The sequence below is a fragment of the Pithys albifrons genome, chromosome 3 (genome assembly GCF_047495875.1).
Source record: "Pithys albifrons albifrons isolate INPA30051 chromosome 3, PitAlb_v1, whole genome shotgun sequence".
In the NCBI taxonomy this organism is placed as follows: Eukaryota; Metazoa; Chordata; class Aves; order Passeriformes; family Thamnophilidae; genus Pithys; species Pithys albifrons.
In genome coordinates, this window is record NC_092460.1 from 7,063,347 (window position 1) to 7,089,140 (window position 25,794).

General features: G+C 41.5%; 1 protein-coding gene across 19 annotated transcripts in view; it reads left to right on the plus strand.

The window, feature by feature from the left end:
- MAGI1 (membrane associated guanylate kinase, WW and PDZ domain containing 1) overlaps positions 1 to 25,794 on the plus strand; it is a 336,793-nt gene that overhangs the window by 244,618 nt on the left and 66,381 nt on the right. For 8 of the 19 annotated variants that reach the window (XM_071550294.1, XM_071550297.1, XM_071550298.1 and 5 more), the window contains exons 3-7: positions 3,014 to 3,133; positions 14,825 to 15,031; positions 17,921 to 18,131; positions 21,600 to 21,682; positions 24,901 to 24,939. In XM_071550294.1, coding sequence (XP_071406395.1) covers positions 3,014 to 3,133; positions 14,825 to 15,031; positions 17,921 to 18,131; positions 21,600 to 21,682; positions 24,901 to 24,939 — 660 coding nt within the window. The remainder of the gene's footprint in view (positions 1 to 3,013; positions 3,134 to 14,824; positions 15,032 to 17,920; positions 18,132 to 21,599; positions 21,683 to 24,900; positions 24,940 to 25,794) is intronic. The other 11 variants (XM_071550299.1, XM_071550303.1, XM_071550305.1 and 8 more) reach the window with 4 other exon arrangements.

The window sequence follows — 25,794 nt, forward strand, 5'->3', positions numbered from 1 at the left end:
CTCCCATTTCTTGCCGCCCGCCCTCTCCCCCCACCCTCCTTGTGAAGCAGCCCTTCTGGCTTTGTTGTAAGTGTGGTTTGTAATCATTGTACACATCGCAGATGGTTCATGAAAACTCTTTGAAATGCCATCTGCCAGGCGTGTGTCCAGCCGGCAGCCTGTCATTCTGCTATAAGAAAAACGGAGGCGGGTTTTCCCTTCCCCCTGCCTTCCTGAATTGCATTCAGTAACACTTGTTCAGATGTGAAGCAGGATAACAGCCGGAGCATCTGCAAGCAATCTCTGCTCTAGACAGCAACATGGAAAGTTGTTGGGTTTTTTTGCCTTCGCCCAGATAAGATATCCTAACCAGTGTAGGTTTTTATTTTTCCTTCGGTTTGCTGCTGAGGACTGAGCAAGGTGACAAATGTTATCTCTGTGATGTAATGTTTTTCTTTTACAGGGCTACTCGGTGTTCCTAATGCATTCAGTGTGTGTTGCAGGCAGTCGTGCTGATAGCAAGCACATCTGCAATTTTTCGACTTGAACATATTCAGGAAATTAAGAACACTGAGATGAAACAAATAGATCCATTAAAATGGCTCAGAGAAATTATGGAAGATATAATTGTCATGTCAAATAGGCAGCCAGCACTAGTAAACTGCTGACTGCAATTTCACTGCTATAAAATTCAGAAGGAAAAAAAAAAGATTAATAAATACTCTCTGTGGGCAGATACAGATAAAGGAGAGAAGAGGTTTTAAAAGATTAAGTAAAAGCAGTCCTGAAGTTCCCTGCTCTCTGTGTCTCATCAATATGTGTTATTAGTTACTGGGAAAATGTAAGTCCCGATCCTTGGCATTTGGCTCGTGTGCCACATGGCTTGGGGTGGCGTTTAACTGATGGATGAGGAGCACTAGAGAGTCTAATTCTCACTTCCATTGTGCTTCAGGCGTGGGACAGCTACAACACATCACTGGACATAGTTGTTGTTGAAGCTTTTCATTATTTTTCCTTTCCTCTCATGGGCCACGTTTAGGGGAAGGTGGCAGTGGCCAACAGTCATGATGCTCTGGTGAGGGTTGTCACAGCGTGACTGTCTATGGCAGTGTCAGTGCTTGGGGAGAAGATGTTGCATCTAGGCTGAGACCCTTCATTCCAGCTGCTGGGTGTGTGCTCCATGCTCCCTGTGTGGGTATTGCCTGCTCAGCTTTGCTGCCTGCATTTGGATGGAAATGCAGGCACTGGGGCATGTGGAGCAGCTCCAGTGTTTCTCTGGACTAGATCTGTGAAAGACATTTGTCTTCTGTTACAATCCACCTGGTAAAAGTTGTTGTAGTCTTACTGTAAGGATTCAAAAATACAAAGAATACAAAATTCAATCCTTTCAAATAGGAAAGAGTAATTCTGCTAGTAGGATGAAGATATCCATCACCTTTTCCATCCCCTTCCTTAATTTTTCTTCCACCTTCACCCATTCACACAGTTCCAAGAGAAGGAATGACAGAAAAAGCATAGGAATTTATAGGGTATCTGAAGGCTGGCAGTAAATATACAAAATAATGAAAAAGGAGAGTTTCTGTTTGAAACAAGAAATGGAGGATGTTAGAGAATGTGGATATCTATCAAGGAAATAATTCTAGTGACAGTCTTTCAGGGGTGTCACTGTCAAGACTGACCTCTTGCAGTCTCTCAGTTGAATAGGGGATAAGCAGACTTTCCACTTCCCTGGCACTTGAGGAAAACATTTGCCAGATGCAGACATGGTAAATTTATGCTCTTTCAACTTCTGAGAGCTGGAATCTTCCCAATTAGTTTCCAGAAGCTCAGCTTCTTTATTCTTTCTTCTGTCCTTTTATAGAGAGTTTAAGAAATTGTATGCATTGAGAAGATGCTGCCCAGGGACCGGAAGGGTCCCTCAGAAAGGAGACATCATGCTTCATTAGATGTTAGGTATGATTTCCACATCTCTGAAGTTATTCCCAAGCTAGCAGACTGGTTGCAGGCACAGCACTTGGACACCTCCAACTCTGTCTTTCTTCCAAAACTGAGTTTCCTGTACCATCTATAAATCTGTCAGTTATACTGAATCTCAGATGTACCGAATCCAGCCACCTCCGAGCCTCCAGAGTCATGGAAAATAAAGGCTATTGAACAGAAATTGATCCTAATCAATGAAGCTGTGCTCAGTGACCTCAAATGCAGTGGCCCAAGCCACCTTAGCAAAAAAGTCATGAAATGACTCATCTTACACGGTGCTTCAGAGAGCTGTAAATTGATCAGAAGGGAGAAGTTTCAGAGCTGGCAGATTAGCAGTGATCAGAGCCCCATTCTCCGTGGGTGCTATTTAAATTGTCAAGTGCTGGAGAGAGATTCAGTGTGACTTATTACTCAAAAGTATTTCTTGAACTGGAATGAGCTTATAAGTGAACTTCTGTGCAAACAGTTGGCAGGTTGTCTCTTTATTGAGCACCTATGAATGGTGCATCAAAACTGTCTCATGGTACTTTTTAATGCTGAAAAAAATAATATAAATAGACATAAAACACTAAGAAGAAACAAGGAAGAAATTATCATTATGATGTGAAAGAACATTTGGTGAGATAGTGATACAGAAATAATGGAACCTAGAAAATAGTTGTCTTATCTGAGAATACAGATTGCAATTTTAGTGAAGTGAAAGTATGAGAGACAGTGCTAATAGCAGGAAGGTAATAGCTGGCATATTCCCTGGTACCAAACTTTTCCATCTGTGCTTGTTCATGTGGTATGAGAAATTTCTTTGCCAGAGAGTCTTTCTGAGAATACAAAAAACATTGTTCTTTGGTTGTTTTGTTCCAATGGGTACTGTCAGCTCAACCAGAGGTCTGTGTCTTGTCTTGTTTTCATATGGGCTCCTAACTTCTAACTGAACTCTTTTGACTCACAGTATTGTATTCTACAAATACTGTCGTATCATTATGAAGAGTTTTTACTGCCTTTTTTACTTTTGGTAAGAAAACAACTATATTGATGTGCTATTTTTGACTTTCAGGCACGACCCGCCCTCCAAGAGAAGGAGAAGTGCCTGGTGTGGACTATAACTTTCTGACTGTGGAGGAGTTTCTGGAGTTGGAGCGAAGTGGGACCCTTTTGGAAGTAGGAACTTATGAAGGTATGGAGTCACATGGGCATTGAAAAAACACTTCAAATAGCCATGGTAGGACACCACACTTGCATCACCCTTGCTTGAGTTAGGACCTTGCTTTCCATTCTAGTGCTCTACTTCCCTTTTCTCTCTCCCCTGAGAGAGGAAATTTCAATATTGCTGTGCTTTTGTCTTTCCCCTTCAAGTTAACTGCCTCAAAATGTTAACATCAGTAGGCCAGAAAAATCCAGTATGTACTTCAGTAACAAATACTGGGGCAGTGTGCATCTATTCTTTGTATGCACTCTGGCTCATCTCCTTCTTCCCCCTTTCCCTTCATCTTCCCTAGATACACATCCTTTTTCACCTGGTTGCGTGTCCCTGTGCAGCTACATGATGCATTGCTTATGTACTTTGTTTCTTCTTTGTTCTTGGATAATTGGCTCTAACTTGTACATTGTGCTGATCCTTCTTACAGCACAACTTTGCAAACAACAGCACCGAGCAGCCAAGGGGCACTGAAATGTCACCAGGGTGAGAGCAGGAAAAAGATACCTTTGACTCCCAGAGAAATGCAAGGCAAATTGCTTGTATTTAGGCGCACAATAGGATTTGTGTAACTAAATCTGCCATCTATATCTCCTTTAAATTGAAACCTCTTTTTGGAGTGGATTGTTTTATTCTCTGGAGAACATTCAAATGTACCTCTTGAGAAGACAATGAAAAGAAATACTTTACAGGTTTGAAAGTCCTTCCAGTGAACTTCAGCTCATTCATTTGCAAGAAGCTTAATGACTCTTTCTGTTATTGTGAGAGGTTGAAAAAGCCTTATTCTTATTATTCTTTATAATAAGAAATATGGAATACATTTGAAAATGCGAGCTACAAACAAATAGCCAAAAGTCTTTGAAAAGTAGTCATGAAACATGAACAGAAAAAACTGTGACATGTGGTTTTGGTTTTCAAGGTCTGGAAAAAAAAGTCCTGAAACACTGTTTATTTGTCTACTTCGTTAAAAACTCCTGTGTAAGGGCACCTTTAAACCTTGCACTCATTCCCAGCTGCTGAGAATTACAGCGTCAAACCTGGTTTGCATGAAGATGCTAAATGTATAATTTGGTTTCACTTTTCCACCTCTCTGAGCTGATTAGCTCCATCAGCACCAATGCTAACGTTCCAGCAGCAGCTCTTCTCCAAAATGAGCTTTTTCCTCTCCATGTTTCTAATTATAACACTAAATTAGTTTTCTTTGTCATGGTGCTCGAAATAGATCAGCTGAACAGCCTCACCATTCCTTCCTGATCGCGTTTGTTCTGGTGACCTTTCCACTTGGAAAGACAAAATGGGTAACTGTCTGTAAGTTGGCTCCTGGGATACGCTGGGAATTAGTTTTCAGGAAATGCTGTATCCGTCTGGGACAGTTATAACATGGTCGTTTCATTGCTTATGTGATTATGTGCAGCAGCAGCTAAACTGTTTGGGTTTTGTGGGTTGCACTTTTCAGTTGCTGAAGATGAGGTTGATTTCTCATAAGTCTAATGTGTATTTCATTTCTGTGGGTGATAGAAGTGTCTGAACTTTAAAGGAATGATTTGTCAGAAGTGCTGAGAAGCCTCTTTCCCCATTGACATCAGTGATGCTGGTGCATTGTGGTTCTGGAGTGCTGGCCCATGGAAGGAAAAATCAATAAGGATAAAGCAAATAATGATGATACATGTGTGCACATATGCATCAAGACACATTACTATTTGAATGTAATGTGAAATAAATAGAGTTCATTTTTCACTTACGGATTCAAGAAATTATTTTGCTGCCTTCTGAGATTTCTTTAATGGCTTTGTTGTACTTTTTTTGGAAATCTTATTTTACAACTGTATTGATCAAGACAGTGTTGATCTTGATTAGATCTTGGAAGATGGTGTGATTCAGACTCAATGCTGCAATCACCTGCGATTTTGCTATTATAAAAACCCCAGTCTGCCAAAAAAACCCAGACCACAAAGTAAGTTAGACTTTTGGTGTCCAAGTCTCTGTTATTGTTTAGCTTTACACTCTTAGATTATTTTAATTATAATTTGTTTTATGCTGCATTTTGCTTCTCCCTTTTTTTTTAATGTAGCATCATGATGAAGTTGGCTGTGTTTTTGACCAGTGATGGCTTATTCTAAACCAGAGGGATAGAACCCCACATAAGGAAATAATCTTCTATTTTTCACTGAAGAACAATAAAATAATACCTTTAGTGCATGGCTTTTATTGTTAATAATTTGACCCGTTGTACTAAGCAGGAATAGAACAATTGCAGAGATAGAATTGCTTGGAATTACAATACAGTCAGGTGGTTTAGACATGAAGGAAGGGGAATGGTATGAAATGGAAAGCAGGGATGATGAATGAGGAAGTTTTCATGTGCCCAGCAGCCACAAGCTCATGGACTGAAGCAGACAGGTTGTTTGGGGTCAGGGTGGTCTCAGGGACCTTTCTGTCCCTTAATTTGTAAGCATTGGTGTGTGGTGGTGGGAGATGGATGTATGCTCTGTATTCATGTTCTTCATTTCAGTAGCTTGAGAGTAAATTTGACACAAATGTTCAAAATAAAATGTTCAAAATACAATCATTTGCTTGCCTCTTGAGGGTGTAAAGTCACCTGGATAGTGGCACTATCACTGGGAAAAACCTTGAAGGAGAAGACCTAGCACAAACGTTTGTTTAGTAGCAGTTATTGAACAGAACTTATGGGGAGAAAGATTAGAAAACAGGGAGCCATCAGAAGAGGGACTTTGATGCTGATACAAATGGTATTGATTCGGAAAGAATGAAGAACAAGCAGAAAAGAACAGTTGGAAACCATAAAGGAGTAGGAGAGTGTATCAGATTTTGAAAGAACAACCTGGGTTTTGAAAGTGCTCTAATTACAAAAAGAGAAAGTGCAAGCCGAACAGGACAAAAAAGGTGTTGCTGACCTACAGGGCTGTGTAATGTCATTATTATTTCTTTTGCTGCACTACAAATAGGTTCCTCTGGACAGCTTTTGATTCACACCCCAGTGAATGCAGCGTGGGCATGGCAGCTGCTGGTGTGGTCACCTGTCACCTCCCTGGTGTGTTCTGCACCCAAAAGGCTCCAAAAATTGTGTTACAGTGGGAGGGGACATTGGCAAGCCTTAATTCCTGAGGTTTTCAGTTCCTGTTTTAACATGCTGATTTTTAACCATGAAGCCCTGAAATATCATCTTTCCTCCCCTAATGAAAGCTACAAAGTGATCACATGAATTCAGCAGCTGGAGCTGAAGCCCTTGAAGACCTGCTCAAAGCTGTGATGCTGCACCACTATTGGTGACTTCGCCTCACATGAGGGCTGGTAAAGCTGCACATAACACATTCAAGCCAGTTAAAAATTCCCATTGACAATACTCATTAGGAAGGAAAAGTCCTTTTAGCCTGCACACTGCCTAGGCCTTCTGGTGGATAGGAAATCACCATAATTGTAATCTCAGACTTTTATTGACTGCTCCTTCAGGGCAGAAAATACTGATGGATGCATGGAAGTAATTGTGTAGGTTACTAATTATTTAGCAATTACTTCTGTGTTTGAATTGTGGGCTCTCACAGGGACCCCAAGGGAGGGCTGTTTTGAGCAGAGTCACCACTTCCAGATTTTATTCCCATTTCTTCCCCAGCTGCTGAGGGGCCCTGGACAGATCAGGTAACTGCTCTATACTTCAGGTTACTGGCCTGGAGAATATTAAACAACACTTACTTCTCCATTAATATTTCAGCAGATACCCTGTGCCTGCAGCTATCTGCTCTTGCAAATAGGAGGGAGAGAGTGGAGGTGACAGTATTTCAGAGGGCTGTGCTGAAGGCAGCAGTGGGGATGGGAAATGTGCAGAGGCACATGGGGACATTGGCATGGTGGCTGAATTTTGAATGGGGATGGCTGTATTACTGGGGCCTGGCGAGGCTGTATTAATGAATGACTGCCCAGCACTTAGTGATCCTCAAAACAGAAAGTGCTGCACTTTATAACATGTGAAGGGTTATTACATTATAGCATATTATTATCAAGACATCATCTTTCATTCTCAGGACAAGTGTTATGTGATTGCCAAGAGAAGTAATAAGTAATCTGCATTAGTCTCATGACTAAGATGTAATGGGGTGACTTGCTAACATTTTAAAAGTGTATAAAAGTAGCTACTGTAGACAGGGTCTCTGATTGTGGTACTTAATGAGTCTAATAAATTACGTTAATAGTGCAGTTAGAATTTCAGCTGAAGTAGAGAGGCGTATTCAGCAACATGCTTCAAATCAAGATGCCTTTAACCTAATTTATCTGATGTGCTGGCTCTCCTTGGGTTTCTCTGCAGCAGCCCCACTCCCAGCAAAATGGCTGGATTTTCTTTGCTTGGCTTTTGGTGCCTTCACAGCCTGTGGGTCTCACCAGCTTGGTCCAGCCTTGGAATGAGAGCTGAGTCTGTGGCAGGAAAAACATGACAGGGAGATTGGGCGAGTAAGGGTGGCAGATGCTGGGGATGCCCATGCACAGGAACTACATGTTCCACTTAATAAGATAAGATCTGCTTATTATTGTCTTCTTACTACAGACTGGCTCAATAAATCATAACAGATCCTTTAGCACCATTATAATGTATCATATCCACCTATTAACATCTCTGCACTGCAGAAAGACTCCTCTTCTATCCTTGACTTTTATACTTTGCTTGCCTTTTTTTTCCCCTTGTTATTTTTAAAACACTAGTAGAGAAGAAAAAGGCAACAGATTGTTGTGTATGTGCATGGTTATCAGTGTTGAGCGTGAGTGCTGCTGTACTGGAGTGCCATCAGATAACAATGCTTCATTCTACAAACAGCTGAAGTGGTACCTGAGTAACTCTTGTTCTCTAAAAGCAAATATTCAAATATCTGTTAGGGCTTTAGAGTGGCTTTGAATTTCCTATGGCATTCCTCACCAGTTTTACTCTCTGCACTTTCAATAAGTTGTGCAGTGTGAGCTCTGTCAGAAGTTGTTCATTAGCAGTCATGCGTTTTGAAACACAAACCTCGGGGAAAAGGTGGTTCCCAAACACTTCTGGCAAAAAGAGACACGGTTAATTAGTTCCTTTTTTCCTAAGTTAGAGTCTAGGTTATTTTAAGGTATCATTTGCTCTCTAACCACAGTCTGATGTGTTGAAGGCTACTTGTAGTAGTCCATTGATAGATGACAGCCAGGCACATTTTGGCATTGTTTTGTGGTACTCTGTGTTCTTTGGGCTCCAGAATTGACTGCTCCTCACTGGTGTCATCCAGCTCATTCTTCGCAGAGGCAACTCAGTCTCCCCAGGCTGTGGCATTTTCCTGCCACTTCAGAGCTCACTGTGAGCTGCCATACACACGCCCCACCTTCCGCAGAGGAAAGGTGTTAATGGGAGTATATATATAAATATTTAAGTATTTCCAAGAAGAAGAGTTGCATATTGCAGTGGTTTTGTCTTTATTCCCACAGCCTTGTGCTAGGTGGGGTGTTTCCAGCCACTTCTCCTGTTTTATGTATACACCATCTACAAGCATGTGCTCATTTATATTCCCTATGAATTTTTTTAATCTACTTGCCTGTGGATTTGTCAGTTGGTATAATATAGCTGGTCTCATGAAACACCATGAGCTTCCATAACTGCCTCATGACCCATGCCACCAAGGCCTTACTGCTTAGTTACTTAGGTATCATTGCTTTGTTTTAGGAATTTTCCTTGGATTAAGCATTTCCATGCATTAAAGAAATTCCATGTGCCTGCATGCAGTCGTACATAAGTGTTAACAATAGCATGTGGCAATACCTAGTGATAACACAGGAGAAATCAGAATAAGTAAGAGTAATTTGTTCGTAGGTGACTTTCTCCCATGCTGCCTTTAGGATACTAATTGGAGTATTTGTTAGATTTCAGACATAAATTGAAATGTGCAGATTGTAACAGTCTGACATATTTAACAAGAAACCCAAACTGCTCTTTTAATTAATCTCACCATTAATAACTGCAAAAATTGACAGAGAATCTGCTATTTAAAGCAAATGCATGTATTGTAGGTTCATGTCTCTGAGATCTCCCTCATTGCCTGTTTTGTTTCCAATCCAGATGCTGTATCTGTGGCCTCCTCCCGGTTGCCTGGATACTCTGAATTTCCTCAAGGCAATTGCTAATCAATGTGCAGTTGCAGCAAGGTGAATCCCACAGACAGCAGCCAGATCTGTCATCTAAATGTGGAAATCTGTACCAGAATGTGATCTGGGAAGAGAACAGACAAAACACTGTGGCAGGAGCTCTGCTCCCAGGAACCAATTCATCCTGGGTTAATCAGACACAAGCACTCTTGCTGGATTAGATGAGCTGAAGCTCTTCTGCTAAAATTAAGAGTCAATTATTTCAGTTCTTTTACAATGCAGAGAAGAGCTGCATCTCAGGAAAGAAAACAATTACATTAATAATTACATTTCAAATTTTCATGTCAAGGCCTTGCTTAATTTTGCTTCTTATCTCCAAGTTTCTTTTCCAAAATACCCAATTGCAGCAAGACAGTAGGCAATGAACTGCTTTTTAAAACATGAGCTATTAATGGAGTCCTTGTTAACACAGAGTGCTTGCTTTGAAGATCAGATGCACTTCTCATGGAGGCAGGGCCCTCTGTGCTACTCAGAGGCTTTTGAGTTTCTTGGGATTTTTATAATTGTAGAATTAGACTTCACAAGTTGGCATCAGTAAATTCAGAACTGCATGAACTCTTCTTGGTCCTTTTCTGAGACACAAATCGACTCCCAATCCCAGGCATAAATCTCTTCACGCTAGGAAAGAGAAGAACTGCATAACAGAACTCCTACAAATTAAAGTAATTCAAATACATGGTTTTGGGACCACATTCTTCGATTGATGTTGTACCATTAGGATTAATGCCCAAGCTTGTGCTTGACCTTGCAGTCAGCTCCTCTACCTTCTTCCACCTCTTCATATCAGCTCTGTCACCCTGTTCCCATCCCAGCAGCCTCCGTGGTCTCCTCTTCCCTCTACAAGATGCAACACCTACTTTGGTTTCCATTCCACTTTTGAATCTGTTAGATTGTGTCTTTGTTCTTGTTCATTTCTGTCCATTCCAGAAACAGCACCTTGGCTGGAGGGAGTCCTTTCAACACAATTGAATTGAAAAGTGAATAGTAAAAGTTTTCATGGAATAGATTCATAGTTGTTTTACTTAGGGACAGCTAGTTGGTGTATTTTTGTGAACTGCATTTCCAATTCCAGGTCACATAAACAAGTTAAAGTTGTTTGTGAATTTCCTGTTCACCAGGGGAACATTTAATAAGAATATTTAGTCTCTCAAAATATAAAACAAATTCTCCATTATCACTTGGTTTCTAAAATTAAAAAAGAAAATTTTCTTGACTGACAGCATTGCTTTAATTCACAAACTGCAGGACAGGATGGAAGCTGCTGTAGATTACTTTCGTTGATTGTGATCACTGCTTGAATTGGCAGAGGAAGAAGTGTTATGATGATGAGAACTTGTCTTATTATTGTGATAAGCTGTTACCAAAGTCTAATTACTGTGCATGATGCTAAAATGTGTAAGCTGCCGACACTTTGAGATAAGAAGATGAAAAGAAACCAACTCATTCCAAATAAGTCTTTTGGTTGGGTTTTTTTTTGCATTATTGTTGTTATTTTTGTGCACTCTCCTGAGTGGCGCATTAAAAGTGCATGGATTAAGTCACGGATTTGGCTGCAAACGCTGCCATCGAACTTTGGTTGTGGTTAAATAAGTTTTAAGCACCAAGGGACTGAATAAAAGAAGGGTTAGTGAAAGGTGATGGCAGGGGATTCAGTTAATGGTATGTGGATCTGCTGAGTGAATGCATTGTTATTAGCTATTAATTCAGTTGCTGTAGGCAGGATCCAAATGGAATTGAGAAGAAGGTAAACTTAGAAGCCCAGTTCCCATAGGAATTAGACATGGGAAAGTGCTATTTATGCCATGCTGGCTGATTCAGAACTGGCATTTCCACAGAAAAGTAGAGGGTTTCCTGCCATCTTGTTCAAAAAATCTCCTTTGTCTGGGAGACAGGCAGTTCCTTTCCAGCTTTGAGACATCCTGTTGGGGTCACAGTCCTCAGAAGTTTGCAGAGCTTCACCTGAGCTCAGCACCCTGGGGAGTCCTGCCTTAACTACTGTGCTGACTTCAGAAAATGTTTTGGGATCCTCTGGGATGACAGATGCTTGTGTATGCACATGTAACATGCTGTTAATAATTAGAGTTGATTGGATATTCAGTACAAATTACACTGGCTATGGAGTTAGCCCCTTCTTTAGGCTTACAAGTGGCTCATAAAACACTGTTAAAGCATATTTTTAAATGTATGTTTTTTCATAAACATTGACAGATTTAATTTGAATGAATAATGGCAAGTTTGAGTGTTGTAAAACTCTTGCTGGGCTGTTCACTGTTGTTAATGGGGCACATTTGGATTTCTGAGTCACAGGGTAAATATTTTCTCTTTCTCATTTCTAGAATGAAACATGAGTTTTGATGGTAATTTTAGGTACCCGTCACCTCTAATAGTGTGTCTGCCCCCCTGCTCAGGCCCATGCACCATATCTTCAAAAATGACTTTGTAGAAAAGAGAAATAGGTCTGAGTGGATCCAGCAAATAAGAGGAAAAAATAGCATTTCCATTTTCTCTCATTCTCCTTGTCATCTGGAAGCTGGGTTGAAGGATTCTATTTAAGATTTTCATCATGAGCTATTTCCCCAACCTGTTTGTCCTTGTGTGAATCTGAAGGAAGAGCTGTGATTCTTTTTTTTTGTCCTTTTTGAATATTGACTCAGGCTTAATCTGCCTCCTGTGGAGAAAAAAGAAAAGTTCAGCTCCAGTGGCTGCATTTCCCATAAAACCTACACAAGCAGAGCAATGCTCAGTTTCAAGTTCATATTTGCTCTTTTTATATACTCATGTATACTTAGAGGAATCCTCTAAGATAGAACACGTGTCTTCATAGAAAAAATTGTTCACTAATAGTAGTGTCAACAACCATGGCTGGTTGAAAAAATTACTAATGATTTCAGTGTAAGAAAATTTGAAATATTTTAGAGAAGCCTGGTTTTTTGCTGAAGAACAGCACTCCTTGGACTGTTAGGAACTCCAGCCTTGCTTTTGCTAGAGGAACTGAGGAGGAACAAAATTCAAAGACATAGTCATGTATTTCTCAGTAATTGGAAGAGGGATGTAACATCTGTGCCATGTTCTTGTCCAGGGGAATAAAACCCACACTATCAACATCTATATATCCCCTTCATTCACTTTGTTACATTCATCCTAAACGATTTAACCATTTAAAACAGACCCCAAATAACTTTTGCACAAACTAGTGATCTGCAGTGCCATAAATAAAAGCTGTTTTCACGTGTATGGCACACACGTGGCTCTCCCTGCTTAGCTGTTAATATCCATAGAAAACACTTTTGTCCTGGTAAAACAAAGAAATAACTTCAAAAAAAGACCCCAAAATCCCAGAATAGCATCATTCTTCATGAGAAATGCCAAAGAGAATACATGGGAGCAGGGTTAATTATCCCTTTTGTTTTGTCCACCTACCTTTGAAGTTTTCTTTTGCGCTCTCTCTCCCCTCATTCTTCCTCTTTTAGTATAAAATAGTCCTGCAGTATGTAGAGCATAAGAATTATTTCTGTAGCAGAGACTGCAACCTGCTTGCAGAACCTTCGTACCCATTAGAGGCTCTTTGCAGAAGAAGTAATTTCCTTCCCTCCATAAATTATGCATCAATGTACATTTAAGATTCTGAAATGATGAACAGAAGATGAAAGCATTGCGCAGTGTTGCTGCTCCTGTGGAGCTGAATCCACAACGTTGTGTACAGGCTGGAACACACCTTGTTAAGACAAACCTGCACGTGTTGCTGTCCTAGTACTCCAGCTCTAAAAGTGTGGAGGGAGGAGCTGCTCCAACTTCTCCAGCCTCAGCTCTGTAAGAAATGCACCTCATGGGAGACAGTGAGGGGGAAAGATAGCAATGTGTGGTGTGTCTTAAGTGGTCTTCCCAGATGGACTCTGCCAGTCTAAGCCAGGGTGATTCCTGCTCCTGATGGGTCTTGATGATCCTCCTTCCAGGAAGATCTGCTCCACAATCTTGCAAGGCACAGAGATAAGACTGACTGGCCTGTAGTTCCCTGGGTCCTCCTATATTAAAAAAGTGGGTTATGTTTCTTGTTTTCGATTCAGTGGGAACTTCACTGTACTGCCACAGCTTCTCAAATATGATGGAAAGTGACACAGCAACTTCTTCTGGGTTCCCTCAGGACCTGCGGATGCATCTCATCAGGTCCTATGGACTTGTGCAACTTCACATTCCTTAGATAGTCTGAAACACACTCATCTCCTACAGTGGCTGAGAAAATACGTACTGAAAAATTGAAAAATAATGCTCACAGGTTATACAAAGCCTATGGAAATCGATGCAGAATGTAAATAAATGTACATGTATATTTCAGAGAAGAATTTTGCACTGATGACACAGTTGAAGCCACAGAGGAGGGCACCCTCTATGTTTTGTCATGCCAGAGAGTATTGGGGGAATTTTTAAGTCTGCCCTTGAAATCCAAAGGTGGCAAACAAAATTATCAATAATTCCTGAAGGGGAAAATTTGGAGAGTTTTATGTAAAATTTGTATATAATGGATCATTGTGGAAAAAAGATGCACCTTGCAATAGGTCTGAATTCCTGTAGTCCTCAGTTTTGCAGGAATAGATTCCAGACCTGAGGTTCCTGTGGAGTGTTCCAGGACAAATCAAGCACTGCTTTGGTGTGGAGGTGAAGTGAAATAGGGACAGTGAAATACTTCCATGTGGTTCTGGCATCAATGAACCTCCACTTATTCTATGTTTTTTCCATGGTCACTTAAAATGACAAGGAAGCATCCCAAGCACTTTGCTCTGTTTCCATCACAGTTGGTAATGGCTGCTGAGAGCTGTGTATGTCTGTAACATTTTGTGGGTGCAGCTTTGTTCCTTCAAGTTTAGCTTTAAGGTCTGGTTGTTCACTTCTACCCAAGCTGACCCAACTGCTGAATTTCCTCTTTGAAAAAAGCAATGCCATGTGGCATCTTGTCTTTTCTCTCCTCTGACAAAGTTCTCTTTTAGAGAGAGAATAGTCTTTTGCTTTCTAAATACAACATCCCCCCTAAAAGAACCTATGTATTAAAGCAGGCCATCGAGCCTTTCATCACTTCTTTTGGTGATAGCAGTCATGAATTTTTTATTTTCTGCAGGGCTCACTCCAGATCTGCTACAGCACTATGTGGGTGCACACATGTAAAAAGGCTACTAATTGAAATTCAGATGTAACGAGATGAAGTTTTGCTATTCACCATGAGTGCCTTTTGTTTTAGCCCATGTACGCTCAGTGCACCTAAACAATGCAACCATTGCTGCTCCTTTTAGATTTGACAAGAATAACTAAAAGGGGAAGAAATATTTCTGTGCCTGTAGAGATGAAATATGCACCCCGAAAAATGGGAATGGCATGTGTTAGCCTATCTGTTTACTTATTTGTGGGGAGGGGCAGAAATTGTAATGGAACCATAAAGAAAATAAAATAGAAATCTTGCTGCTATAAACGGTTGTCTTTTGAAGATGCAAATGTGTCTCTATTGCCTAGGTAACTACTATGGAACGCCCAAGCCTCCCAGCCAGCCCCTCAGTGGGAAAGTGACTTCTACCGATGCTTTGCAAAACCTGCAGTCTGGCTCCAAGCAGTCGACTCCAAAGCGAACCAAGTCTTACAATGATATGCAAAATGCTGGCATAGTGCATACAGAGAATGAGGAAGAGGATGATGTACCTGAAATGAGCAGTAGCTTCACAGGTAAAGCTAAAATATCATGGTCCATCAATTGGGATACACGGGGAAGGGTTTTGGAGGGTGTTTTGATGGGGGTTGTGTTGTTTTTAATGTGTTTTCTGCAAAGCTGTCAATCTCAAACAGAGCTGGCCAGCACCCGAATGGAAGATGTCCAGGTGTGAGCAACCACATGCAGAGTTGTGTCTTTCCAAAAAGGCCTTGCAGGACTGAGCTAAATGAGAAAAAAATGTGGAAAAGGTCAAATCCATTAGTTGCAGAAAGGTCAAGGAAGACTTGAGCTATGGTTGTCAGTTAGAAACAGGATGAAATGACTCAACCAGGGTTACATTTGAAATTAACTATTGCTCTTTGCTAAATACATTGCTGTCCTTTCCCCTTCCATGCATCCACAGCTGCCCATCACATACAGTTACAAGTCCTCAGTTACAAGTCCTCTTCTCCAAGGTACCTTTCAGCAAGTCGAGGGCTGCTTGCTGCAGGAATGAGATCTGAAGCTTGGGTGCAAGTTCTGTGTTTTTTTAAGGCCTTGTGTCCTGCTGAACATAGATCTCAGTCCCACCATGACTGCCATCAAGCCCTAGCTGAAAGATCACTGGAAATCTTTGCAATCTGGAGGTCAAGTGCTTTTCTGGCAGATTCAGAGCAAAACAATGTTGGATATCCACTGAATTTCCACAGAAATCAACTAGAAATTTATGAAGCTACGAAGGGGCAAGAGCTTTTCTACATGTCCTCAGTTCTAGTATTTGTTAGTACTTGGAGCATTGCTTCCTCAGCTCAGTTTCAAGCACTGAATTCACATTCTGGGCTCCGTTTGAGACAGGTGCTGGGCAAGTAGCATTATCCACATCTTCAAGTCTTTGCAGCTGTGGGTGTTCACCACTACTGGCACTAGGTCCTTTGTCCTCTGATCTCTTCCTATCACCATGACAATCTTCCTTCCCAGCCTCTAATGAGTCAGAGGAGATGTCATGCCAGTCCCTACCTGCCAAGGCTCTGGCTCTAACATCTCTACAGAACTTTAAAAGGCTCTAGGCGGAGATTATTTTTGGACCTCTTTGGCCAAACTTGAATGGCTTGGAAGGTTGTGCCCTGTTTGGCTGGTACCTGCTGCACAATTCCAACCCAAATCACTCCTGGTTGGCCTGGTTCCTCCCAGGCTGCAGTGTCTGTCTCTGCTTGTCAGCTCCTTTACAAAATTTTGTACTGAGGGTGGTTTCTCACATGTTGTGACATGGCAGCAGCTTCAGCCTTTGTCACAGGAGATCTGATTTTAGGAGGAAGCTGGTGGCAGATGCTGTTGGATTTCCTTACTGCCCATCTCAGTTTGGTGCCCCTGAAGTAACTTGAGCATCATTTCTCTTCCTTTTTTTTCCCTTCACAAGATGAAATACTGGAAGATGCAGCTCATTTGTCACAACGTTATCACACCCTGGCCCCTTGCCTTCATTAAATGGGCACAGAATCAAGAGAAGAGTTATTTCTTGTATACCAAAGTGATTCCTTATGCTTATTACACATGTAAGTGTGCTAGTCATGTTAAAATGCTCCTGCTTCTCTAGAAGACCTCTTGATGACTTGTGTTTTCCAGATTTTGGCATGTTTATACTCTCAGTTTTAAGCTGGCAATGATTCATTCATGCTTCTTTATCTTGTCATCTTCTACCTAAAAATATCCAGTGCCAGGAAGGCTGGAAAGCAGGCACTGAGAGTACTGGTATAGATATATTCCTTCCTGGTTCTCTTGGCTTATTATGTTCAGTATCTTGTCTTTTGGTAATGGCAGCACACAGGCTAGAATAGTGCAGAAGCTATTTCCAAGGCTGGGGCATGTGAGTAGAGGATGTCCATGGTCTCTGGTCTGGAGAGCAGGGGTGAGGTCCTGTCTATGGAACCCTTTCAGTTCCACTCCTTGGGGACTTGGCAGAGGGTGACACTGATCTTTCAGTCTTTTGCTCAGTGTGTTGACTGCTGGTTGTGCTGGTGTTCTCGGGGACATACTGCCATAAATTTTCAACACCTTCAAGAAACAAACAGAGCAAATCCCTTTGGTAGACAGAGGGTTAATTTTAGAATTTGTCCATTGTTGCCAAAACCTCTCTGTGAAGGCTTAGTGGCGCAGACCTGTTCACTGGGTTAGGGGTGGAGGGAATGAGCAACAGTATTTCCTGTATACAGCTCAAAGCTGCATGGATACAAGCATCAGAAATGTTTCTTTAGAGGGAGAATGGCTGGATACATCATAAAATACTCCTGGACTGACTTTGACTGGAAGGATGCAGTGATGTGTCTTGGAGTAAACCTCCTCAGACAGCAAGAACAGGCACTAGTGAGCAGCAACATGTGGACACATCATGCAGTGCTGACATCCATTTTAATTTTTAATTTAAAGTAACTCACTGCACTGCAGACGTTCACCATTAGCTTGGTGACTTGGAGCTTCTGGCAATCTTTTGCGCTTGTAAAAATCTCCCCTTTTGATCATTCTTCAAACAGGAAATTTTACTCTCCTAATCCCTATCCCACAATTGGCACTGCAGGAGTGAACCTGTAAGCCTGCTCAAAAGCCCATTGAACTCATCTACATCAGTGAGCCCTGGCCTCAGACAGCTTGGATGAATTTGGTACCTCAGCAGGGCCTGTGAGAGCGAACACAGGAGCTGATCACAGCTCCTGATTTGTTTGGCAAGGGTCTGGCTGGCAGTGTGTGGGCAAAGCAAGCTCATCCCTGCTGGCAAAAAGACTGTTGAGGCTCTGCCCTCAGTTCATCTGTTGCTGTGTCTTGTGAATTAAAAAAGCTAGGAGAGGAAAACTGTGAGGAGAAACCTGGGAGAGCAAATAGGAGGAGAAAAGGCTGATTTTTGCTTTTATCTGTGCTTGTTTATTCTACAGCAGAGTCTGGTGACCAGGACGAGCATAACGTGCATATCATAAGAGAGACAGCCCCACCGTCTGTGATTGATAGCCACACCAACGTTCCCACCACGGAACCATCTCAGAACCTCCCTCAATACCTACCTCCTTCTGCCGAGGATAACCTAGGTCCTCTGCCGGAAAACTGGGAGATGGCCTACACCGAGAACGGAGAAGTCTATTTTATAGAGTAAAGTGCATTTTTTTTTTGTTCTAATTCCTTTTCTCTCTTTCTCTCTGGGCTTAAGTAAACCTCCATGGATACATTTTGTGTGTGTGTGTGTGTGTATTAAATATTTAGTGTATACAGTTATGGTGCAGAGCTGTTAGTTCTTTTTACTGCTTTGGAAGGGGGTTTGCTTTTCCTGATTGGATTAACATCCCAATTACTCCCGAGTTCAAAGGCAGTGGGAATTGCTTGCTTTATGAGGGTAGTTACAAAAGCAACAGACACTTATAAAATACGGGCCAGTTGTTTTCATGGGTGGAATGAAAGCTCCTAATTGAAAGGGCTGAGACTTAATTTCTGGTGCCTGCCTCTGTGCATAATGCAGAGGAGGGGATTCCTCCAGTTCCTGTGTGAGGCAGCAGCAGAGCCAAGGATGGACTGTGTGTGTGTGTGTTGTCCCCTCATGAGTGCAAATGGGCCAAATGTGTTCATGTGCTCTAGCGATTTGCAGAAGGAGTAGCTCAGTGCAGAGTAGGCACAGTAAGTTTGGAACACAAGTACCTCATGCTCTGCAGTCTTTGCCTAAGAGCTGAGTGCTGTCAGCAGTTTTATGATGATATTGATTTTTTCATTCCATAAATAATAGTCTCTAATTATACTTGTCTAAATTTATTGTAAAATAGGACCTATTAGTGGAAGAGATTTCTTGCATAGAGCCTAGCTAGACATTAACATTCAATTAGCCTTTGAAACTAAAGCCCTTAGCTGCCAAAGTAGAGGAGGGGGTGAGGAATTGATTTTGGATTTGATGGTCTGTTTAATGCAGTTGTAGAACCTGTGATCTGTGTACCAGAAGCTAGTGGCTGGTTAGTTTAGAAGAACCTTCTCTGCTAATTGTCCCTATGGTGCTCTGGAGAGCTGTGTGGGATCAGGACAGTAAGGGCAACAGTCCTGCCTCATCATCAGGAGAGGGGACTTTTGGACAGAGCCATGAAAAGGTTCATCAGAGCAGGTTTTCCCTTGGCTGCAGTGGCAAGGGAACACATTAGAGTGCCAGAAGATCTGAGGTACTGCAAAGACTGAGAGCATTGCAGCAGCCCTTCACCACCTGGGAGAGGGCTGATGTAAAAAAGGCCATTTCCCAGGGCATTCTCAATTACCTGAAGAGGCTCCACCAATCCCCTAGTGCAAGCCAAAGTCAGGAAGGCGCAATGCTAATTGTCATCAGATGAAACTGAAATGTGTATGTTAGGCCAACAGGGCATTGTACCCCTCACTGTGTCCTCAGGGTGCCTTGTTCTTTGACGTACTTTCTGGCCTTTATATATAGAACACAGCCTGAGTAATAGCCCATCCAGCCTGTCATTTTCCTCCCTGGAAGTGGACAGATGATGAGCACTAAATGCTGCCCAAGCAGTCAGTTGCTCCCCTCTTTGACCCCATATGGGCCCCTGCTGTCCTTCCTTACAGGTGCTTTAGTCAGGGGTGTGGCTGCTGCCACTGATTTTCCCAAACCCATCCCCATGGCTGCTGTATTTCCTATGCATGTTCTCTTAGCAATGCAGGACTGTAGCACCTTAAGTAATGTGTCAGACCTTTTGCAGGGGAATTATATATGTGGTTGGAAAACATAGCCTGCATACACAACTGCCTGTCCGATGTGAAGCTCAGGTGGCACCAGCTGCTCCCTCCAGACAGTGCAGGTTGACCAGTTTGAGGAAACATTCACATGGGGCTGATTTTGTGCACAAACGTGTTAGTGTGGATGCAGCACTGAATGACTGCAGTTCTATTAATTCTAAGGACACCCTGAGCCTGGAAACCATTTGGTTTGATTTGTATCAAATTAAGAGAGCGAGCTAATGAGCTGTGCAGACCCAGATTGGCTCAGATGTCTGCAACAATGTCTATGGCATTTTGAGTATCAAGTCAAGGTGCTGAAGGGAACAGCATGGGAGCACCTGAGCTGCTTGCACAGAACCGGTGCAGGTCCAGTGGAGCCAGAACTGTGTGTCAGATAGCCAGTCCTGATGTGTTGTAGCTGAAGCAATTTGGCTTTTGAGATATGTTTCTCTTGTGCTTTAATTGGGATCTTCATTACCCAGCTTATCCCAGTCCGTTGTTACAGTGTGTGTAGATCTGTGCATGTTGCAGGTCTAACACAATCCTGTCCCTCTGAGTGTATGATCTGAAAGGTGTTTAGCTAAATTTTCTGTGCCTCAGCAAACTATACTGTTGTGAGTCTTTGGTTAGCGAGACAAAATTGCAAGAAATATGCAAATATTCTATTGCTCTCCTCCCACCGCCCTCCTTCTCAGCCAGACTACAGGCTTGATTATTTATAAGTTGGCAGACCCCCTCTGCTTTATTGCTGTTAATTTGCCTGACTTGCTGAATTTCTGCCATTCAGTTTTCTAGTTGGCGATTAATTGCTCTGAAGCAGACATAAGGATTAAACACATTTGCTCATCCTGCCTTGGGAGGGCTGGGTAGTAGGATGTGTAAAACAAGGACCTTTTATTTACTCACTCAGATCCCAGAAGCAGGGCAGTCCCCTTTTCTTGCAGTACAAGTTTGCTGGTCGGTTCTTAGTTCCTTAGGGATCGTGGCCCTCATTACAGAGCCCTCATGAGACTGTTATGAGGCTAAAGTTCAGTTTGTAAACCTCTTTGAGACCTTGAAAGAGAAGTAAATAGCATTACTACGGTATTGAAACTTAAAACTGTTAAGCGGTGCTAAAGGCTAAGCTAGACAAGTGATACCTCAGGGACTGGAGGGATATCTTTGCAGGTTATTTCTAAGATGACATCAGGTTGTAGAAGAGGTATTATATTACCAGATTGTCTGTTTATGCAAATCAGAGTACAGGAGAAAATAAATTCTAGAAAAATGTATTTCAAGCCTGTTTACTATGCAGCCTTCACTGCTAGGACTGGCATCATGATACTGTCAGGGGACTTGTAGAAAGGAAGACTTGAAAGTAAAGCTGCTCAACTTCCATCAAAGGCTTTGGCACAACATTTTTATTTCTGTATTTATAAAGTTTTCACTGGAAACTGCTTTTGACTAATGCTTGGGTCAACTCTAGATGTGTCAAAGGTCTTTTGTAGGAACAAAGGTTACTGCATAGTTTAAGAAGGAAGGGAAGCTTCTGTCTCTGGCTCAGAGACAGCTCCTGCAATTAAAAAAAACAAGCCATCAAAACCAGAAGTTTGGAAATTTATATGATAATACTGAAGCTTTCACATGCCTCCCTCTGATTGGGAAGGCTGATTTGTATATTGCCACTTTTTACCTTTATGTTTTCAATGCCAAAGTTCTTGTGGTTTGGTAGACTAGTTTGCAAAACATCAAATTGTAGAGCTGTTCTTTGAATCAAAAGTATGCCTTCGTGTGTGTTGAATAATAAGGAGGTTATATACTTTTATGTCATGGATACTTCAGCTCCGGATTATTAACAAAGGTCATATTTCCATTTTTGGTTTCCAGCCATAACACAAAAACAACGTCTTGGCTAGATCCACGGTGCCTGAACAAACAGCAGAAGCCTCTAGAAGAATGTGAAGATGATGGTAAGAGACTAAAAATGGTGAAATAATAATGTGTTTGGTCCATTTCTAGGTGACTTTCTTCTTTTCCCTTCTCTCTAATAATCTGAGTTCAGAAAGATATTTTTTTTAAAAAAAAGCTTTATTACTAAGTGCATAGAGGCAAAATCCATTATTTGTTGTAGATTCACTGTGGATGTAAAATAACCATTGAGATGGCAGATAATTTAATGAAAATCAAGGAGGTGCTACAAGTAAGAAGCCTCTGTTTTTGCAAAGGCATTTGAGAAGTCACTGATGCTGGACAAGACTCAAAGCTGTCTAATGTACTTGCTCCTTGGATCCCTGTGTAGGAGGGAGCGACTGGGTCTCTGCTTGATCCATTGCGATACGCTTCAACCACCTGCTTAAATGGGTTGAATGAGTTATGTTGTTATTTCCTTGTGTGAGCAGAAATAACTCAATTGCTTCATTTCTCCTGTTAAATTCTGACAGCCTGAGTAGTGTTAGGATTGCTGAAAACAAATTCCATAAAAAAGTGTAGGTCTTTGATACTGAAAATTTACACTGATAAGATTTTGTATTCCTTGAGATGTTGGAAATGCAAGCCACTGTCCAATTTAGAGCAGCCACATGCAGGACTGTTAAAGGAGGTTCTTTCCCTGCATCCTTTGAGAGGTACTGGAAGATAAAAGGAATTCTGAGAAAAATGTTTGGGAAAACCTGTTTTGGAAATTTTGCTCTACTAACCAAGAAAGATGATGGTATTTAACTGCATAGTTTTGGCTACCACAATGCTCTCATGGTAGAAATGTCTTAAAAATGGAAGGGTTTACTTCATTAGTGTTGGTACTGTCCTTGTAAAATCAGTTTTCATAATATGTTTAACCTCCTGCTGATGTCAGTCACTTCAGTATGAGTTACAGGTTTTCTTCAGAAATGAATCACCTCACTCCCTTTTCACTGGCAGGTTCAACTCTGGCCTCCAGAGCTACTGTTACTATTTTTGCATGTGCAGTTTTCTGCTTCCTTTCACGTGGCAGATTTTGTATGATGTGAGAATTCACCTGGGCAGCCTTGGCTGCTGGGATGAAGCAGGTCACCAACTTCCTAGTGCACAGTGCAACATACCCTCAAACCACATTGATGTACAAAGCCCAGGCAAAAACAGAGCTGTGCCTGTTTCGGGTCCTTGGCAACTGACATCATTTGTCAAGGAGCGAGCAGAAGGAGCTGGTTTAGGGAAGGCCTTGCTCTGCCTCTGCAAATGAGTATGTCAGTGGGTCACCATAACTGGAACAAACTTAAATAATAACCTATGCAGGCAAAGCTCCCTCCTCCTTACACTTAAGCATTGCTGGGAATTTAAAGAGGAAGTTGCTGAGTCTCAGCGTGTTCCTCTTTCAGAGGATAGTTTTCCCTGAAAGACCATTTCTGTCCTGGCTTTCTCTACCAGCCAGACTCCCACTATATCTGTGTCCCTTGTGATGCCAACAGGTGGCACGTGCCCCTGTGGGTCAGTGTGCCCCATGCTGTGCTCTGAGTCGGGGCGAGGAGCAACTGGTAGGATAAGGCTGCAACAGGTGGCCAGACTCCTCTGTTAAACAGTTTTAGGTCTCCTCACAGAAGAGAAAGTCTTTCTCTTGTCCTTTTAGCAATTGTAAAGCAAACATTGGAATAATTTATTTTGTTGGGATTAGAAACATACAGCTGGTAGTATTGTATTTCATCGAGTTCATAATTTTGTGGAGTAGTGGCATTTTTGTTTACCAACTCCTTAAAATCAGCTAATTTCATCTTCCCACACACCCCTTCACTTCATTCACCAAGTTGCTCATTAATGGATATTTTTAACACTCAGTAGTTAAACTAGTTGCTTCATAGTTACAGCAGTGCACTGCACTGCTTTACTTGGCTGCTCTGATCTTGCTTAGCACATAAGAATAATATAATTCAAAACCCAAACTGGTGAAAAGGTTAGTTTTTCTGTATCATAGAAGCTGGACAGTTTTTGGCAAGGATCAGTGCTAGGTGTCATTCCACTGAAGTCAGTGGGATGACTCCTCTGTTTTGTTTGGTGTGTGTGCATGTGAGTTGTCAGGCTCAATCCCATCCTGTTTGTGGATTTTATAAATGTTAGATGTCGTTTCAGATTTGTTTGGTTGCGGTTGCTTTGTGTTTTTGCTTCATCAGGATATGTGTGCCTAACAAGTTTTTGCTTGTTTCCAGTTGTTTAGGGTATCAAAGGAAATTGCAATTTGTATTTCACACCAATGGTCCCAAACAACTGTTTTGGTAGAATATTTCGCAAACAGGTCGTAGAAGTGGTTTTTTGGGTGTCCAGATTTTCCTAAGCAATATTGTGACTCTGCATTTTCTGTTGCTTCTGTCATTCATTTATGTGGCTTAAACTTTGCTGTATTAGGTCCAAGATTGTTTTTACCATCTTTGTTCTGTTTTTGTCACCATCTTTCATTTTCAGACTGCATTATTATTATTTATAGGCTAAGCAATACTTTAATCATCTGTGTCACTGTTAACTTATGAATATGGAGCAGATAATGATAAATGGAGCAACAGCGAATATTGATGGCTTTGTGTCTTTGAAAAATTATGTGATCTTTGTCCCAGGTGCCCTGCTAAACTGGTGCATTCCTATATATCTCTCACCAGTGCATCTGGACTGTCTTGTGGGTCTGTGCCTCCAGTTAAACAAGGCACTTCACTTCATGTCTGTCTTAAATCATCTGAGTAGGACAGTGAAGTCATTTGGACCCTGTATGTACATAAATTTAGGTACTTTGTTGAAAACCTTGCTGCATTAGTCCTTGTTTAGATGCAAGGTTTTCCTCTCAGATTTCTTTGTTAGTATTCAGGTCTGGCCTTCTGATGGATCCATGTGTCTATGGAATGGATTGTGAAGGTCGGATGCAGAGATCTGAGGGAGAAGCCTCACTGCAGTGAGAACAACACAAATGCATGATTTTGCCATATCAAACCATGACATGGAAGTAGTCCATTGATACAGATGTTTTGAGAGTGCAAGAACCAGTTCTTTCATTACCTTCATCAGATCCATCAATATTCTGATCACTGAAGTGTGATAAATGGAAAGCTTGGGCTTGGTCTGTAGAAAATTAGTGCCGGTTCTGCTGTTTGCTGTAGGGAATTTCTTGCTTGGTGCTGGTATCTGAATTTTTCTTTTAATTTTTTCTATCTCATTTACTGCTCTTCCCTTGGAGAAGAAGGGGTACACACGGAGGAACTGGACAGTGAACTAGGTAAATCATCCATCTCTCGTTTTGATGTTTGACTTCAACTGCACTGTTTTAAGCCTTTAATTACTTACTTTCTCCTTTGTATCATTTTGCATCTTTCAGTTTTTTTTATTTCAACAAGCGTAATTTGTCAGCAAAACTTCACTAGCACACAGAGCATTAATCTTTGGCTAGCTTGAGATCTGTGGTGGTTTTCTTACTGATTCAGAGTCTGAAGAAAGCTAGAGGGCCCTAATCTTGCAAAGTTGGTTCAAGCCGCTTCCTCCTGGATCGTGCCAAAGTTGGGGGCTTTTTCTTTGGCATCCAGGAAAAAGCAAATAGATGCTGAAGTTGAAATCAAGTAGCTAATGATGCTTTTTCACTGGAGCCAAAGATATTTCCCAGACAATAGAACCCTGAGCGTGATTTAGAAAGTTTAAGTATTCCATTGGATGCTTCTGCTAAGCTTGTGAATGAAGCAGCTGAAGATTTTGCCTCAGTTGGTGATTTTATAAACAGATGATTTTCAGTGATGTGGTACACTTTTATTTGCTGCTTCTTTTTGTGCAGGATGCTGTCTTGATATCTAATCTCAGCGGTGCTCATTGTGTTTATACTGATGGTGGAGGTAGTTGTTATTTCTGCTCAGCTATGCTCCAGTGCACTCAGAAAACTGAAAAGATAAGAGGTTGTGTAGGATTTTATTTCCACTAGGACTATTATTGCTTTTTAAAAGGGCTATACTTACACTTCATAGTTCTGTGTACTGGAGGAATTGTATTACTGGAGAATTAACCTCTGGTTTCTCTAATGACTTGCAAGTAAGAGTATTCTGCTCCCTGCTTCTGTGTGATAGGTATGGCATCAGCAGCCAGCAAT